This window comes from Pseudocercospora fijiensis (genome assembly GCF_000340215.1).
Source record: "Pseudocercospora fijiensis CIRAD86 unplaced genomic scaffold MYCFIscaffold_5, whole genome shotgun sequence".
Classification (NCBI taxonomy): domain Eukaryota; kingdom Fungi; phylum Ascomycota; class Dothideomycetes; order Mycosphaerellales; family Mycosphaerellaceae; genus Pseudocercospora; species Pseudocercospora fijiensis.
In genome coordinates, this window is record NW_006921536.1 from 2,294,045 (window position 1) to 2,311,059 (window position 17,015).

Genomic DNA, 17,015 nt, shown 5'->3' on the forward strand with positions numbered 1-17,015 from the left:
AGCCGAAATACTACTTCTTAGTTATACGCCGCCCCTATATATCTAAACTCTTACTTAAACGTAATATAATTGTACGTAAGTAAATATTGCTTGAAATAGCCTATATTATATCCTATTATAATAGGGAAAGTTTAAATAGTTTAGTAAGGTTAAAGAATAGTTACTAAAGTCGTTCTAGCTCTATAATATCGTTTATTATAGTAGTATATAGTAGATTATAAGCGAGAGGCTTAGGATTTCCGCTTATTAAGTATAGATATACTAAGCTTTATCTCGAAATACGCGAAGCCTAGAAATTAAGCGAGATAATATAGGAAAATAGGGTCTTAGCGGGAATTACGTAATTTCGTAGGAAGCCCTACCTCGCTAATCGAGGTATTAGTAGAATATAGACTACTAATACGTTATCCGGAACTCTATATATCCGCTTAACCGCAACCGTACTATCGTAGACACCTCTATATAGCACGCTATACAAACTTCCTAGCGCCGTAGGAGATCTATATACCACATTCTGTATACTAATAGTCTGTGGGAGTGAATGCTGAAAAAGCAGCATCTATACAAGAGGCACGAGGCCAATTGTGAGTCTGCCACCCTTCCATGCCCACCCTTCGCACATACATTTTTTATCCTCTTGGTGGCGTTTGCTGCCGAAAGTCTAATACAGCGCCATGGGTCACAATCTGACCCTTAGTACGGGCAATGTCCTTGGCCAAGCCATACGACTGGCTGTGGTATGCAGCAGAGCTGGCAGGTGAGCTGTTGACAGTTCTTCCGAAGCAAGGGACTTGGTATACAGTAGTCTCACCAAGGCATTCAGCTACTGGATATGAACAGCATCTGTGCGCTTATCAACAGCACGTGCTCCCAACCGTGACCGTTATGGTCGCCACGCCAGGATCTTGCTCCTGCACTTGTTTTTGTTTTCTTCCGCCATCACCACTCCCGAGTTCCACCAGAGTGCATCGCGGGCAGACACATCGAGACGTCAGACTTGTGCGGAGGACTGAGATAGAAGTATTCCTATACAAATACCGCGTGCGGAGAATGTTTGGCAGCGATCTAGAGCGAGGCCACAGCGTCGACGAACGGGCCCCTTTGCTACAGTTCCCTGAATCTTACGCACCACTTCAAGACTCTAGACGTAAAAGTTACGACGATAGAGCACCTCTCGCTCAGGTCCCCGGCTCTTCCTACATCCCTCCACAGGACGCAGAAATCTTACCGGATGCATACAAGCAATTCTGCCAACTAGTAGGCAATAAGCCTCTGGACCATCCTCCTAACGAGCCATATCACCCGCCGCAGGACTCACTCTACCATCGAGCTCTGAACCATCGCAAAAGTCAAGCACGGATGTATGTCTTCTCTTCCACGCTCACGAACGGACTCCTCCTGTCACAAATTGCTCTTGGAGCCGCACTTACCGGGCTCGGAGCTAGCAATTCAAGCGCAGTCTTGATCACAGCATTTGGTGCTCTCAACACGATCATTGCCGGACTTATCGCATTTCTGAAGTCAAGAGGACAGCCAATGCGTGCACGCATGTTCCGCGATGATTTGGATCGTGTTGTGGACGAGATTGAGAACTCAGCAACGATGTGGAGAGGCATCAGCCAAAAGGTCCATGGCTACGATGCAATCGACACCGACGAGTCAGTCACAGTCAGAAGCGAAGTGGCTCGACTCACGAGACTGTACGATCGAGCAGTGAGAACAAACACTATGAACGACCCAGACTTCTATGGATCAGGAATCACCGCGGATCATTCAGGCGGTGGGCTACGAAATCGCGGCGGACAAACGTTTCTTCCTGTTGTACAGCCTCAATTACCTGCGGTTGTTGATCAAGCTGAAGCCGCTCCAATCCCAGCCATTCCAGGCCCATCAGCTGATCCGGACGAGAGCCCTGCGACTAAAGCACCCACACCGCCTCCAAAGAAGGACGAGACCAAGCCTGCTAAGACCCCGACCGATAGCCCGAAGTCGCCTGAGATCAATGGCACGCAGCCGGAAGCGGCACCCACCGCAGAGTCGTCAGCCAACCCAGCACCCGCTCCAGCTGGGCCAGATCCAGATGCCAGCCCCGCCACAGCTCTCAAACCTCCAGGCGCCGACAAAACGAAACCTCAACCCATCCCAAACCCAGCAAAACAACCAGAGACAAGCGGTAAAGTACCCGGGTCGCTACCAGACACCAATGCCGGCGTGCAGAAGAACCCACCCTCTGGTATGTAACCGCCGTTAAGAGAAATCGATATAACAAGAAAGAACATACTTTAATTTTGTCTTATCGCGTCATTTGCAAGGAGATGCCTAGCTAGAAGTAGATATTGGTTTGGCGGTTAATGTATATATGTAAGTATATATGTGCTATAGCTAGATATTAATCTAACGGCCAATGCATATATACAAGTATATATATACTATATGACCGGATTAAGGGTGGTGCTGTACATTTCTCCATGTCATCTCGTACGTCGATCAGCACCTCATCCTCCAAAACCTCCTTCATAACTTCACAAGTCTTCAAGAATCGAGCTGGCGGTGCCTCACAACCTCCCCTCCCTCCCTCCCATCAAGCCGGCACAGGCCACACAGCCGGACTCTTCCACCCATTCCCGCCAACCGCTCGAATCCCAAACTGAAAATTATCCTTATCCAAATCCACACTCACGCTTCCTCCATTCCCAACATTCAAAACAATGCGTCCATTGCACATTCGTATCGTACTCGCCCTCCAAACCAACTCATAACTCTCATCAACCAACGGATCATGGCCCGTAATCCACGAGAACTTCGGAAGATTCGTGATCAAAGTCGGATCCTCGTCTTCACTTGCAGCTGGAAAACGTACATCTGTGGAAATAATGACATTCTGAGGGAGAGCCGGAGAATTAGCAGCGCTCTATATCGATACTAAATTCACTTTCGCTACGCGGGAGGTAGAGTCGAAGTCGACGAATTGGAGGAGTTCGCCATACTGGATACCGTCTTGGACGCGAGGGTCTTGGTGTTGATGTGCGAAGTTTTCAATTGCTTCGGTGAAGCGGACAGCTGGGAAGCCTTGGGTGAGAAATGATTGATGTTCTGAGTATGAGATCGTGTATCGCAATTCCAACGCCTTTCTAGGAAGGTGACAGTGAGGGGACATGAATCGATCTCCTCATAATCTTGACGCCTTTGAATTCTGCTCCCCGAGGACTTTGCCGTAACTCTGGGCAGTCGTCCCGCCCCTTCTTACTGCCATAGTTCTTGAGCACCGAATTGATGATGAATCGGGAGAGATTTGGAACGAGTATAAGAGACTGTCCACAAGATTGAAGACTTTATACATAGCAGACGAGTGCTGTTATGATATCGATGTCAATCGCATGTGTTCAAGGGAAGGGGGTCTTTCAACGCCGAGACCTCTCTCCCTCCCTCCCATGCTCCTGGTTGTGAGAGCTGTCTTGGCGAGGGCCGTGCCGTGACGGAGCTCTATACATACTAGATTGTCAATGGAGGGTTGGCTTTACTTTAGTCCATTGTCCTATTGCGCCTTCCTTACTAACCTTACTATACCTATTGTCGCGATAAACCTTACTTAGACTCGCTACACTTTCGCGCCTTGCCTCGCAATGTTCTTCTTCTATCGACAATACCGATAGCGATACCGATACCGATAGTAGTAGCCGCTATAATTAGTATTCCGCGAGACCTTATTCTCAGCGTAGCTTTAGCAGCTTTAGCTTCAACTTTAGCAGCGTACTTACTAGTAGCGTACTTACTAGTAGGAGGAGGAGAATATTTATTGTAAGTCGCGAGGCGTATCGCTATAGACTCGCTACTAACTCGCTCTAGACTTCGACGCCCTATAACTATAAACACCTACGATTTCTAGTACTATAGCGCGTAGATATAGCAAGAGCTGCTCGATTAGATAGCGATACCGGATAAGAAGAAGGCGGCATTAAACAGACTATAGAAATATAAGGCTACTAGAATTATTATAGAAACGGACTCTAGCAAGCTTATACTAGCGCTATACTACTACTGTATACGCTTTAATAACTTTAAGTATCGTATACTTAATACTAAGGGCGAGCGTATCTACGCTTATTGCAAGTATAAGGGCAAGTCTAGCTATACGGCTAGTATAGAAGAGGTTGAAGAAGACGATAGAAATAGCGAGCTAGCCGCGATATAGGCGCGAGTCGAGGCCGTAGAGGCAAAGAATACTAAACTAGAGGCAAAGATTAAGGTATTAGAAGCTAGGTTCGATAAGTTAGAAGGATATTGCTTCTCGTAGTTCAAATAGCTTAAGAATAAGGCTATTATTAAGTCTAAGGATATATATACGATATAGAAGGAGCTATAGCTAAATAGCGATCGCGAGCTACTAGTAGATAATATTTAAGGAGCGAGTCTATAGCGAGTCTATAGCGAGTCTATATTTCAATTTCCTTTCTTCTTCGATCGTATCTCTATAGACAATAGATTAACTAGCTTCTAAGCACGCTTTAGCTTCTAACTCTTCTGTCCGCTCTAACTATCTTACTAACTATCTTGCTAGCTATCTTGCTAGCTATCTTGCTAACCTTGCTAACCTTGCTAACCTTACTAACCTTCTTACTAACTATCTTGCTAACTATCTTACTAGTCCTTAGCTTCGCTCGACTCTTTTAGAATAGGCGTAACTCGCGGTAGCCTCGCGGTGTCCTCGCCGCTTAGGTTAATAAACTTAGGCGGCTTTTTAGTATCGATTACCTTCTCCTTCTATAGCTTCTCTTGCTTAATCTCTATAGATAGAACAACCCCGTCCTAACTCGCTATAGCACTCGCGCTACTACTCGCAGTAGGAGTACTTAGCCGGTGCTTCCGCTTTAGTTGCCTTTATTACTACAGCTTCCGCTGTTGTTAGATACAGATTTTAAGGTAATAGATTAGTAGCTACTTTATTGCTTTCCCTCCTGTTTGCGGTTTAAAGAGTATAAGAGCCTCTTTAACTAGTCCTAGGCCGAGTGCTTTAGAAGCGACTTTCTCTAGTAATAAGCGCTTATTATCGAAATTAGTACAAAAGAAGTAGTCCGTATAGTCGTCGACCTAATAGACGCTACCTTGCGGTAGGTCCTTAGCGTCAATCCGACTAAGAACCTAGTCTATAAGTAATATGTTAGCTTCTTCGAAGTCTTTATTAGACTAGATATTAGTAATAGAAGTCTATAGGACTAGCGGATTATATTCCTATAGGTCGACTCTACCCCTACGAGAAACCTCTACTCGCTAGCTAAAAACTAAATAGCGGCAGGTAAATAATACCTTTGTTAGCTCCTTTAATAGTTGTATAGGTGTTAGTAGACGTTGCGAGAGGCTCCGAGATCTAGCATTTAGTCGAGAAGTTGGCTTATACTACTAAATAGCAGCATTGCGTATAGTATTCGCCGCCTTAGGTAGAGAAGGGAACGCATTAAAGCCTCGTACTATACTCGCAGTTGAACTCGTAGTAGTAGCGGTAGCAGCAGCGGCTACTACTAACGGCTCGCGTACAAATCGCTTAGTTAGTAGATTAAGGTTCTTAAGACTACATTAGTTACAGAATGCGTATGCTTTTAATAGTATTATATAGTTAGCGCCGGTAACAGTACAAAAGGTACCCTAGATAGGTATTATTAGCAGTAGAACTAAGGTAGAACTATAGCAGTAGTATAGAGGTAGAACAAGATAGGAATTGAAAGATTAAGAAGGAAATAGAACTGAAATAAGCGACTCGCGGCCGGCTCGCGGCCGGCTCGCAAATCCCTTATTTCAGATTAGTATATATTATTTGCAAACTCAATCAATCTAGCCCCGGTATTCGCCCTACCTAACGTCCAATTACGAGCTGCTAATAGCTTATCTAACTCTATTAGTTTAGGCCCTAACCCTGTAGCTATATACTCGGCAATTAGCTATTAAAGAAGTAAGTATACCTAGCGGTAAACTCGCTCTCTATCGCTATTATTCTCGCTACTACTAACTAGATACGAGAAGCCGCGAGTCTATAATGCTATCTAACACTAAGTAAGCGTAGCCTCGGGCAGGTAGGCTTTAAGATCTAGGAATTAGCGAGTCTATTAGCGAGTCTATAGCGAGTCTGTAGCGAGTACTATAGAATCTAATATATACCGAATCCTTAAAGGTCTTGCTCTATATTATTAAGTACGCTATTAGGCATAGGAATACCTTAATAAGAATGCCCGCTTAGCTCTAGATAATAGTATAGAATATGCGGAATACCTAGTACGACGTATAGTCGATTAGCCTACTTCCTAATCCGATAGCTGTTCTAGAGGTAAACAAATTCGAGGACTTTATAGCGCATAATTAGTATATAGACTACAAGGAAGGCAATCCGATTAGCTAGCAATTTAGCATCGTATAGTAACTCGCGTAGCAACTCGTAAAAATAGCCCCTCTAGCTATTTAATGCGGGTGCTTGCTAGCGCTACTATGCCTCGATCCGCTAGTTTATCTTACTCGTACCGTATTTAAAGCAGTCTTCGAAAGCTAGTAGTTCTAGTTCTAGTTCCGGTTCTAGGTTACTACGAGTCGTAAGGCGAGTCGCATAGTAAGCGTCCGTAGCTAGAATCGTTTCCGCCCTACGGTCTAATCGGATAATCTATAGCATTATACTACTATTCTTAATCGTTATAATATATTAAGCGAGTACGGATACAGCTATACGGCTAGTAATCCCTACGTAGACCTAGATAATATAACGCGAGTAGACATTAATAGCTGCGTAGATCTATATCCCCTAATGCTCGAATTTATAGTAAGTATCTATTAATATTGCGTAGCTAGGGCCTAGTATAACAATCGCTCTATAGTACTCTCGCGCCCGCTCGCGGCGGACTCGCAACCCTTTAGGATTTAGTAAGCAAGCTATACGATATAGCCGATCTCTGCTAATAATATTGTATTTAGACCTAATATAGGTATATAGGTGCCGTCGGCCGAAGGACTCTACTATAGACTTCTCGAGCTCTTCCTATAAGACCTCTACTATCTCCTCTTCCGCTTCTATCTATCTATCTCGCGATAATACCTTCTTTAATCTAAGCTCTTAACGTATCCGTTAATATCTCCGCTAGCTAATATTAAATCTATCTATCTTTAGTACTTCAACCGCTTCTTTATTAGTTAAGCGTAAAGCGGAGAAGGTATATACGACTCGGATCTTTAGTACCTCGACATTATTAACTCGGTTATAGTAAGCGTAATAGCTATAATTAACCCCCTATTCCTTAAGCCTCCGATAAAGCGTAGAAAGAGCTATCTAGTAACTAGTCTCTTATATAAGGTGCTATAGGATTTCGCCTTGTATAGTACCGCTATTAACCTATAAGGTTATCTAAGCCCTCTATAGCGAGAGATCGATACGTAGAGGCATTTTGCGAGTCAATAGCGAGTATAGTGCGAGGGCAAATATAGAAAGTTAGTCGTAGAGGTAGGTTGGTAGAGGCGGTGAGAACCTCCATTGACAATCTGGTATGTATAGGCCTCCCTATGCCGTCGGCTTCCCAGTTCCCAGATACGCTTCGTCATCTGCCTGAGCTACGCCTGCCTCTACACATCATCTTTCACGCCTCACACGCTGACGCCGAGATTCCGCAGCAGACACTGAGGTGTGCTGTGGGCTGTATTGGTATTTGGACTCTGGCCAGCATGCGGTAGCAGGGACGACCGCGAAGCCCGTCGCCGGCACGCTTGTACAAAAACAACATACACCATGTATCTGCCGCACGATTCGCACGCGATACCCGACATCGATACGAATTGGAACGCTATCAGAGGTCCTAAAGGGGACTCGAAGAATGGAGGTTGGGATAGCTTGATTGGCGTGGTCACAGCGATATGCGGGAATGTGCTCATATCTTTTGCCCTGAACACACAACGTTACGCGCATATGCGCCTGAGCAAAGACCGCGAACAGAGATTGCAAGAGAAACGGAGACGCAGGAGGAAAGTGTCGCCGAACCATAGCAATCGTTCGCAACAGTCAAAAATATCGGACGAGTGCGCCAGGCAGAACGCGAAATCAGAGTCGAATGGATATACGCTCGAGCGCAGCGAGGAAAGCACCGAGACCGAGCCACTGATATCGAGAGCGCATTCGAGACATGAATCTGGATCTTCAGGTGATACGACAGGAGCCGCGGTAGACGATGATGAAGATCCAAAAGAGAAGTCATATTTGAAGTCGCCTATATGGTGGGTCGGCATTGCGATGATGGTTGTTGGCGAGATTGGAAACTTCCTGGCTTACGGATTTGCTCCTGCATCGATCGTCGCTCCTCTCGGTGTTGTTGCGCTTGTCTCGAATTGTTTGATAGCACCTCTGCTTCTTCGAGAAAAGTTCCGACTCCGAGATGGGTTGGGAGTGCTGATCGCCAGCGGAGGTGCAGTCGTCGTGGTCCTCAGTGCGAGCTCAAGCAATCCAAAGCTGACACCAGAAGCCATTTGGGGACTTGTGACGACCTGGGAATTCGAGACATATCTGGGCATCACACTATTCTTGATTGTTGCTCTGGTGTTCTTGAGCAACAAATTTGGAGAAAAGACAATTCTGATCGATCTTGGACTGGTGGCTTTGTTTGGTGGCTATACAGCGCTATCTACGAAGGGCGTTGCATCGCTCCTGACATACTCTATCTGGAGGGTGGTGACGTTCCCAATCACATATCTGCTGCTGGCCGTTCTGATCGGTACTGCTGTCATGCAGATCAAGTATGTCAATAGGGCCCTGCAGCGTTTCAACTCCACCATGGTGATCCCGACGCAGTTCGTGCTTTTCACCATCTCCGTCATTCTTGGCAGTGCTGTTCTCTACCGCGACTTCGAGCGAGAGCAGACAGAAGACGCCATCAAATTTGTCGCTGGTTGTGCGATGACTTTCTTTGGCGTGTGGTGTATCACGAGCGGCCGGAAGCTGAACCAAGATGGCGATGTTGGTGGTAATGAAGAAGCAGACGAAATAAGTCTTGCAGACGAAGAGGGTGTATTCCCCGAGATCCGAGAGCGAGATGACCCAGAGAGACAAGCCTCCGTGGTGACTGATTCATCCGGCAGAGCGACGGTCCGTCGCATACATACTGCTGAGGGTACGAACGTGGGCTCTGTTGGCAAGATGCCCACTTTTGCACCGGTTGAGGCTGCAACACCGCCAGGGCCGTTTGACCTGACGAAGCACTTGCAAGAGGCAGATGTGGCGCCTGCAAATGCTAGCGCTATTCATGCAGAGTCGACTGCTCGACTTAACGGAGTGGATGAGTCTCAGGTCAATCCTGTGAAGCCGCCACCGATCCATGCTACGACATCTGCGCCAGTAGTACCGCAGACTCCGAAACCAAACGATGGATCCCTTAAGCCAAAGACTCCTGCGAGGACGCCTTCTGGACCTCCGATGGAGAGCCCATCGAAGATGACATCTACACAAAAAGCGCAGCATCTCGGTCCGAATGTATCTACACGGCAAAAGTTGCAGCAGCGTCACTCTGTGCTTGGCATGATACCTGGTCCTCTTACCAGCCCTCTCAGCGGCTCGCTTGCTGCTATTGTAGCGGACGAGCTGAGGCGCTCGCCACTGGGTAGCATTGGTCGCCGACGCTCCGCAAAGACGAGTCGGCCATCCATCAGTCATGATGATGACCCTTACCAGCCTCTGATCTCCAGCAGCCTTAAACGTCACTCCATAGCAAGTGGTCATCTCGATTTCGATGGCGAAGAGGCTCAAAACCTCAGAGTGGCCGCCGGAAGTCCGACTGGCGGCCGTATGCGGAGTCTCAGCGCGACGATTAACGATATGCTTGGCTCTGCATCTAATTCGCTCAAGCGCCAGAAAACCATTGATAAGCAGGCGAGAAGGAAACAGAGCACAAACGATGACCGTACAGAATAGCATGACACTGAGCGATGAACAGAAGCCGAATGAGCATTGAATGACATTTCGCATGGTATGGATTGAATGACGAGATGATCGCTCTGCGGCACATCTGCGGAGTAGGAAACAAAGGCTTTGTATAAATTGTTCTGACCAAAGCAACAGGTATGTATTGACAAGATGTACAGACGACTGCAGTTTGCCATTGATCACTCACTTTGTCATCCTCGCTGATCATGTTGATGATGTTCACGAGCGCTCAAAATTGGTCACAGCGGTGAAGCCGACACCCTGCTGCATCGGCATCTGAATTGATTACCCTTGCCCCAGTCCTACAACCTTGACAAAGCTCCGTTCGACACCAATTGACGGTGCTGGAAATGCAAATAGTTAATTTTTGGCTTTTGCCGCCAGTAAGATCCACCTCTCAGAAGTATACAGATGCCCGGCCTTCAACACTTGTCTCGATAACTCAGCCCACGGTCTGCCTGACATCAATACACTATTCAAAAAGGCGGACTCCACACCGGAACGACCATTATGGTGCAGCAAGAAAGTCTCCGCTTCTGTACAACGAAGCCGAGAGTCTTCGTGCTCACCGACATCTCGAACGAGCCGGACGATGCTGAATCGCTGGTAAGATATCTGCTTTACAATAACGAACTTGAAACCGAAGGATTAGTCGCGTGTACCTCAACCTGGATGCGGAAGAAGGTCGATCCCGTGGCTATCCTTCAGATTCTGCAAGCTTATGGCGAAGTCGTGGATAGCTTGAACTGCCATGTTCATCCCAAGAACCAGTATCCCAGTGCCGACCACTTATCGAGTCTTGTCCGATCAGGGCCTGTAATGTATGGCAAAGCTGCGTTGGAAGACGGCGTGCCACTGAGCGGAGGTACGGAGCTCTTGGTGGAACGCCTTGCAGATGCTGTCGATGATCGCCCGCTTTGGGTGCTATGCTGGGGCGGGACCAATTGCTTAGCTCAAGCGCTCCAGCATATCCATCGTACCAACGATGCTGAGGATGCTGCTGCGATACGTAGCAGGCTTCGTGTTTATGCCATTTCGGACCAGGATGACACCGGCTACTGGATCAGACTGATGTGGCCAGATATTTTCTACATCTGTTCGGTTCAGTAAGTGTGATGAACTGCTGTCGGATAAAATTGGCTATTACAACCGCTGACGCCGTGAATTTGGCGGCTGTAGTGGCTGGAACGAGTATAGTCATGCAGCGTGGACCGGCATTTCCGCTCAAGTCGATGGAGGCGGTCCCGATCCGACAAAGGTTAGAAAGGAGTGGCTCAAAGAGCACATCCAGATAGGGCCCTTTGGCAAGGTCTACCCCGACTTCAAGTTCATCGTAGAAGGTGACACACCAACCTTCTTGTACTTGTTACAGAATGGACTTGGCTCCCCTGAACATCCGCACTTCGGCAGTTGGGGCGGTCGCTATAATGCTATTGATTTGTCGCTGGCTGGGAAGCACTATTCTGATGCCACCGACACTGTCCTCGGGAAGGATGGTAAATGGCATACGAGCAGTCAAGCTACGATATGGCGTTGGCGAGATGCTTATCAGAATGACTTCGCTGCTCGCATGCAGTGGACTCTTACGAACGACCGCGCGAAAGCCAATCACGCACCGATAGCGAGCATTGACGGCAGTACCGGGCCTGATCCACTGTACATGAGAGTTCCAGCTGGTAGCCAGATCATCCTTGATGCCTCCCTAAGCCGCGATCCGCATGAGAAGTCGCTGAACTTCAAGTGGTTTGTGTACAAGGAGGTTTCGAGTGCCTCAGGTCTGGTTACGGCGCAAATTCCGAACATCAACGTTGAGCCCTGCGACTGGACCAATGTTGGTAAAATGGTCAAAGTGCAGATGCCTCCACCGGAAAAGTGTGCAATTGACCTACTGAGCGGCGTGCCGCAAGAACTCGGACAATGCTTTCATCTGATTCTGGAAGTGAGCAATAAAGGTCTGCCTCCACTTGTCTCGTACAAACGAGTGATTTTGCAGGCAACGAATGAACATCTGCGAGGCGGTAGAGACCACGCTGTTGACAGCGTTACTGAATGGCTCGAACTTGGTTTATAGAGCGATCATACCCAACAAATGCTTGGGTCTAGTGCACAACCCCTCTCTTCCACTCTGACGAGAATGCACAAAATCGACGACACTCATATATCAACTGATGAATCCCACTGCTTCCTTCGTTCCCTGTTCATAGGGTTAAGCTTACAAATTGGGTACAAGTTGACATACCACTCGGAGCTCGGACCTGCCTATCCCAGCTGCTTATCAGTGCGATTCACATCCTTCGCCAAGCACTCAAAACATATAACACCTGAACCTCACCTCCCCTCCCCTCCCCTCCCCTCCCCACTCCCCAACCCCCAACCCCAAAATCTAAAATTCAATCAAAGAAGAAAACAAAAATGACTCCAACAATAATCTTCGGCGACATCCGCGGTCTCGACCTCTCCGAAATCCTCCCAATCCTCCAAAAATACGGCATCAACCGTCTGGACTCCGCCGCAAGTTACATGAACGGAGATTCCGAACGAAGGCTCGGCGAAGCAGGGATTGGTGGAAGCAAGAATTTCCAAATCGATACGAAAATTTTGACAAATTTCCCGGCGAAGGGGACGTTGACGACTGACAAGATCATCAAAAGTTCGAAAGATTCGCTCGAGAGGTTGAAGATTGAGAAGATTAATGTGTTGTATGCGCACGCGCCGGATTCTGAGACGCCGATTAAGGAGCAGGTGAGGGGGTTTGATGAGGTGTTTAAAGCGGGAGGGGTGAATGCTGTGGGAGTGAGTAATTTTAAGCCCGGGATGGTTGAGGAGTGGTTGGAGGTTTCGGAGAAGGAAGGGTATGTGAAGCCGATGTGGTATCAAGGGCAGTATAATCTTGTGGTGAGGAGTTATGAAGAGGATGTTTTTCCTTTGGTGAGGAGGGAAGGGATGCATTTTGCGGCGTATTCGCCGCTTGCGGGAGGGTTTTTGAATGGGAATTTGAAGAGGAATGGGGTGAGGACGGGACAGAGGTTCGTTGAGCATCAGGCTAAGGATATGTATACTGGTTGTAAGTTTTCACGTCCCCGGGTCTAGAGGTCATGACTGCTGACGTTTGATGACAGTCTTTGATCAGCCGTGCATGTATGATGCTTGGGATAAGTTGGATGCTATCGCGAAGGACACAGGCATCTCACCGGATGAACTTGGTCTGCGGTGGCTTTTACATCATTCGGCGTTGCAGGATGGCGATGTTTTGATCCTTGGTGCTAGTAAGGTCTATCAGATCGAGGACTCGTTGGCGAAGTTGCAGAAGGGACCGCTGGATGAGGCGACTGTCGAGCAGTTGGACGCGATCAACACGTCTGAAGTGAAGGAGGCTGCTTTCAAGGCTGTCAACTTATTCACCAAATAGGAATGCGGAAGACGCCGATTGTGCTGAAATGGTAGGCAATGATCATAACAGGTAGACGTGTTCATTTTGAAGATCTAGTGCGGAATTCTCTGCGTTCGCCTCTTTTTGGCCATTTGTTTCATCGTGGCGGTCGTATGGCCATGGACAGCAAAGATCGTGACGGGCGAAGTCTCTTCATCAGTCACTATATGTCGCAAGATTCCTTTGAGTATCCATCAGTCTGTCGAACGGGTGTCCCATTTCTCATCCGCACCTTAGCTGCGCCCCCAACCTCAAGTCTGCCTTCTTTATCCTCTCTGGCAAATCTTTGCCCGCTCACCACCAGGTAACATACTTGTATCTAGGCCTGCTTCTCGCCCGCTGCGGCTTCCTTACGCCCCTATGCGCATGATGGGACATCTTCATCGTGGTCGTGATACTTGCATTTCTGTGCAGCACGTGGTTCGATGAATTTCGAAGGATAAAGACTCCACTGCTCCCACTCAATGGCTAGGTCCGCGAAAAAAGCGGCCGGTAAGTCGTTGCGATGTTCAGCGAGCCATGTACCTGGGCGACTCGACAGCATTGAGTCCACACACAGCTTCTGAAGCTTGCTTCCTGCTGGAGTTGACTCGTAGGCGATCTTGTGCATTTCAACGGTAGGGCCCATCTCGATGAAAAACCTGTATCTGAGGAAATCTGTGACAGTGTTGCGGCACAAAGTGTCTCCCAGGACGTCGGCGACCTGATACAGCTCTCCACAGCGATCAATAGACTGAACCAAAATGCGATCTTGGACCTCCTGTTCGCCGGCGCTCAGCAGAACAAAATGACCGCTGTATGCCCACTGAGTCCAGATCTTGAAGATGGTCGGATCAACTTCTGGCAGCTTGACGACCTTTTCCTCGGCTTCGACGAAATTGCCTGAAAATGCTGCGCGAAAGAATTTGGAGTGACGGCAGATGATGTTCTTGTGGAGAAGGAAATGCTGCTTCGAGTCGCCATCGCCGACCACGACATTGACGGTCTCGGAGAAGTCCAGCCTACGCCCGTCAGTAATGTTGAGAATCTCGCTAGAACTGTCTAAACTCACTGCTCGACATGAGCTGCTGGCAGATTCGAAGGTGCCATGGCGCAGGCGAGCGTAATGCGCGGTTGAGGGTATGAAAGAGCAGAGTGCGCGTCTTGGTAAGTCTGTATTGAAGTACAGTGAAGTTGAAGACGGTGGAGCTGTATCTGCATCGAGCTAGTCTGAGACAGTATTAGCTGCGCATGTGAGCTGTGAATCGAGTCAAGTGAGGGATAAGTGGCTGCCTGTTCCAAAGCCAAACTTGTATTTCAGCAAATTTCCAAATCTTCAAGGCCACCCTCGCCAGGCCAGACCTCGCCATGCATAGCACCATGAAGGTAGCAGACTGAAACGATCTTGTTACTGCCACCGACAGATCTTACAAGGAATGGCATATTCCCGCCAGCGAAGAGCACAATCCGGTCTCCCGGCTCTACATCATAGTGTCCGAGCCCCAATCGGCCATCAGCACTCACGAAAAGTCTAAGAGTCTCCAGCTCCTCGGACAAGTACATCCAGAGCAATTCTGGTCGGCCACGCCAATTGATATCTTCCGTGCAATCGCCCCCAAGCTCGCTAGATTGCACGTCAGAAGGCAAGGATAAATCAGCTTTGAAGAAGTCGACGATGGTAGACAGAGCGGCGAGTCGATCAGCCGGGGTGAAAGCGCCGCCCTCCATTTTGCGACCCTGGACTAATGTCTTCCAGAAGGCATCGGCTAGTGCTTCATTTGTCGAGGGATGTGGATTTTGGACAAACGCCTTTGCGAATTTGGCCCACGTAGTGATCACAAGACCTAACGTCCAAGGTTTGTGCTGTCTACGCTCGCCTGGACGATGTCGAGAGGTCCATGTTACACTTGTGGTGTTAACGGAGTCTATGACTATGCCTCGCAGCAAGAGCGCCTTCGACGAAGAATAGTGAACATGAGTCTGTGACTCAGCTGAAGCGCTGAAGTGCGAGTAGTGTCTTTGCAGGTGCCCAAGATTTTCCACGTACGACCCCTGCTCATAGTGAAATCGGGTACCCACGACGGCAGCTCTGAAGAGTCTCCGGGTAGCCTTAGAGCAGGTATGATCATGTTTCTGGATTCTCTAATCGCATTGAACGTAAAGGTCTCGTAGACTTCTCTAGTGCTCAACCGATAATCTGGATCAATCTTGAACATCTGCTGCTCATCGTTCAGTAGTCCTAGCCAGCCATAGATTTTGTCTCTTGGGTCGCTCGACTTCGCGTTCCTAGCGGATCCGGCCAATGAGCCAATGGCGAGAAGCTCAGACAATTCATTCTTCTTACGGTTTGTTCTTCGTGAGTCAAGTATCACGCATCGTCCCATGCTCGGTCCATAGTCGAGATCGTTTGTGTAGCAGAATAAATCAGCATCGACCAAAGTGTTCCAATCCACATTGTGCTCTCCAATCATGACATCTGTACTTCGAGCTAGTACAAGCTCTTGCTGAGTCCACATCCTATCGAACCAAGGTCGTGCAAGAATGGAGGCAATTGCGTCGATGACATTTGTGATGCTACCTTGTGGATCCAGTGAGCCCAAAGTTTCGGCAAAGCCTACCCCTAGGATGTTGTCCACCTGCCAGGTAGCGACGTCAGGTTCAGCTTCGTACGATCGGCTCTCTATTCGATACCACAGGGATCGGATGGCAGCATCAGAAGCTGCTAGATCTAAATAATCCATGCGGTGGTAGTTATCGCTGAGGCCAAGGTCACCACTGAGAACAAACAGTAAAGACCATCGGAGGACAGAAGTGTACTGAACATGTCCAATGGACAAATCCTCATGTTTCAAACGATCGCATTCGAGATTTTTCGCCGCATCAATGCAGAGAGCTGGTCCAAATGGCATGCCGAATTCCATGTTTGCGAACTCTTCCATGTTCTCTAGCTCATCATGAGGCCGTTCAAGCAGGATCTTGAGATGCTGAATCATAGAGTCCATAGCCAGATGAGCAGGATTGTGTATCTGCTCTTGCCACGCCTTCCGAAGCAGAAAGAGCTGTCGGTCAGATGCAATTCGCTCGCGCAAAGAAGATTTTACATGCTCGTTGTCAAGTCTCAGCAGTCGCTCTTTCGGCAGTGCAGCCTCTTCCTCGAAAGCATAGAGAAGACCTGAAAGATCAGCCTTCTTGATCCTGCTTCTTTCTCTCTCAGCATCATCTTCCCTCTTTCTTTTCTTGCTCTTGGCTTGATTAGCGGGACGGCATTCCTTACGGTCGCCAAGAATAGCTTTCACAGTCTTGGTCGCTTTCATGCCAATTACATCCATGCTGTCTGCCGACTCAGTCTCCCAGTTATCGCTCCCAGATCTGGCTGCGTCTTCGTCCGTCTCATCACCATACCTCATCTTCCAATACGCCTTCGCGAGCACATCGCAACCTCGCAGGCCTAAAGCAGTCCGGTCATCTGCATCGCCAAGCCAGATTACAGTCCCAAGGGCTTTCGAGTAGATTTCGCCCATCATGGCTACTTGCTTCATCTTTTCATCGTCATCATTTTGGTCGATGCAGATAGCATCGATCCACACAACATGGTGTTCATCGTCAGCAGAGTCTCTGAGTTTCCTCAGTGCTGAGTCTACATTAGGTCGTACTAGCATAAACCCCTCT

General features: G+C 48.1%; 7 protein-coding genes across 7 annotated transcripts; 4 read left to right on the forward strand and 3 right to left on the reverse strand.

Annotated features, from left to right (window-relative positions):
• Positions 1 to 1,230: 1,230 nt before the first annotated feature.
• Positions 1,231 to 2,013, forward strand: MYCFIDRAFT_120512 (uncharacterized protein; the record flags this gene model as incomplete). Its single annotated transcript, XM_007929268.1, has 1 exon — positions 1,231 to 2,013. A coding segment is annotated over one exon (783 nt), but the record flags the coding sequence as incomplete, so codon positions are not given.
• A 429-nt stretch (positions 2,014 to 2,442) lies between these two features.
• MYCFIDRAFT_175538 (uncharacterized protein) lies at positions 2,443 to 3,340 on the reverse strand (the record flags this gene model as incomplete). Its single annotated transcript, XM_007929269.1, has 6 exons — positions 2,443 to 2,454; positions 2,495 to 2,575; positions 2,603 to 2,881; positions 2,933 to 3,127; positions 3,156 to 3,257; positions 3,320 to 3,340. 6 exons carry the CDS (start codon positions 3,338 to 3,340, stop codon positions 2,443 to 2,445), a joined length of 690 nt encoding a protein of 229 aa, XP_007927460.1.
• Positions 3,341 to 7,756: 4,416 nt separating this feature from the next.
• MYCFIDRAFT_154588 (uncharacterized protein) lies at positions 7,757 to 9,353 on the forward strand (the record flags this gene model as incomplete). Its single annotated transcript, XM_007929270.1, has 1 exon — positions 7,757 to 9,353. A coding segment is annotated over one exon (1,596 nt), but the record flags the coding sequence as incomplete, so codon positions are not given.
• A 501-nt stretch (positions 9,354 to 9,854) lies between these two features.
• On the reverse strand, positions 9,855 to 10,402 carry MYCFIDRAFT_175540 (uncharacterized protein; the record flags this gene model as incomplete). The annotated part of the gene is made up of 7 exons (XM_007929271.1): positions 9,855 to 10,006; positions 10,036 to 10,099; positions 10,125 to 10,165; positions 10,196 to 10,201; positions 10,227 to 10,239; positions 10,270 to 10,357; positions 10,389 to 10,402. 7 exons carry the CDS (start codon positions 10,400 to 10,402, stop codon positions 9,855 to 9,857), a joined length of 378 nt encoding a protein of 125 aa, XP_007927462.1.
• Positions 10,403 to 10,447: 45 nt separating this feature from the next.
• MYCFIDRAFT_197231 (uncharacterized protein) lies at positions 10,448 to 12,008 on the forward strand (the record flags this gene model as incomplete). Its single annotated transcript, XM_007929272.1, has 2 exons — positions 10,448 to 11,043; positions 11,135 to 12,008. 2 exons carry the CDS (start codon positions 10,448 to 10,450, stop codon positions 12,006 to 12,008), a joined length of 1,470 nt encoding a protein of 489 aa, XP_007927463.1.
• A 389-nt stretch (positions 12,009 to 12,397) lies between these two features.
• MYCFIDRAFT_120395 (uncharacterized protein) lies at positions 12,398 to 13,316 on the forward strand (the record flags this gene model as incomplete). Its single annotated transcript, XM_007929273.1, has 2 exons — positions 12,398 to 13,001; positions 13,057 to 13,316. Coding segments are annotated over 2 exons (864 nt in total), but the record flags the coding sequence as incomplete, so codon positions are not given.
• Positions 13,317 to 14,626: 1,310 nt separating this feature from the next.
• Positions 14,627 to 15,387, reverse strand: MYCFIDRAFT_211507 (uncharacterized protein). The gene has a single exon (XM_007929274.1). The coding sequence runs from the start codon at positions 15,072 to 15,074 to the stop codon at positions 14,664 to 14,666; it is 411 nt and encodes a 136-aa protein (XP_007927465.1). The 5' UTR covers positions 15,075 to 15,387; the 3' UTR covers positions 14,627 to 14,663.
• Positions 15,388 to 17,015: the final 1,628 nt, after the last annotated feature.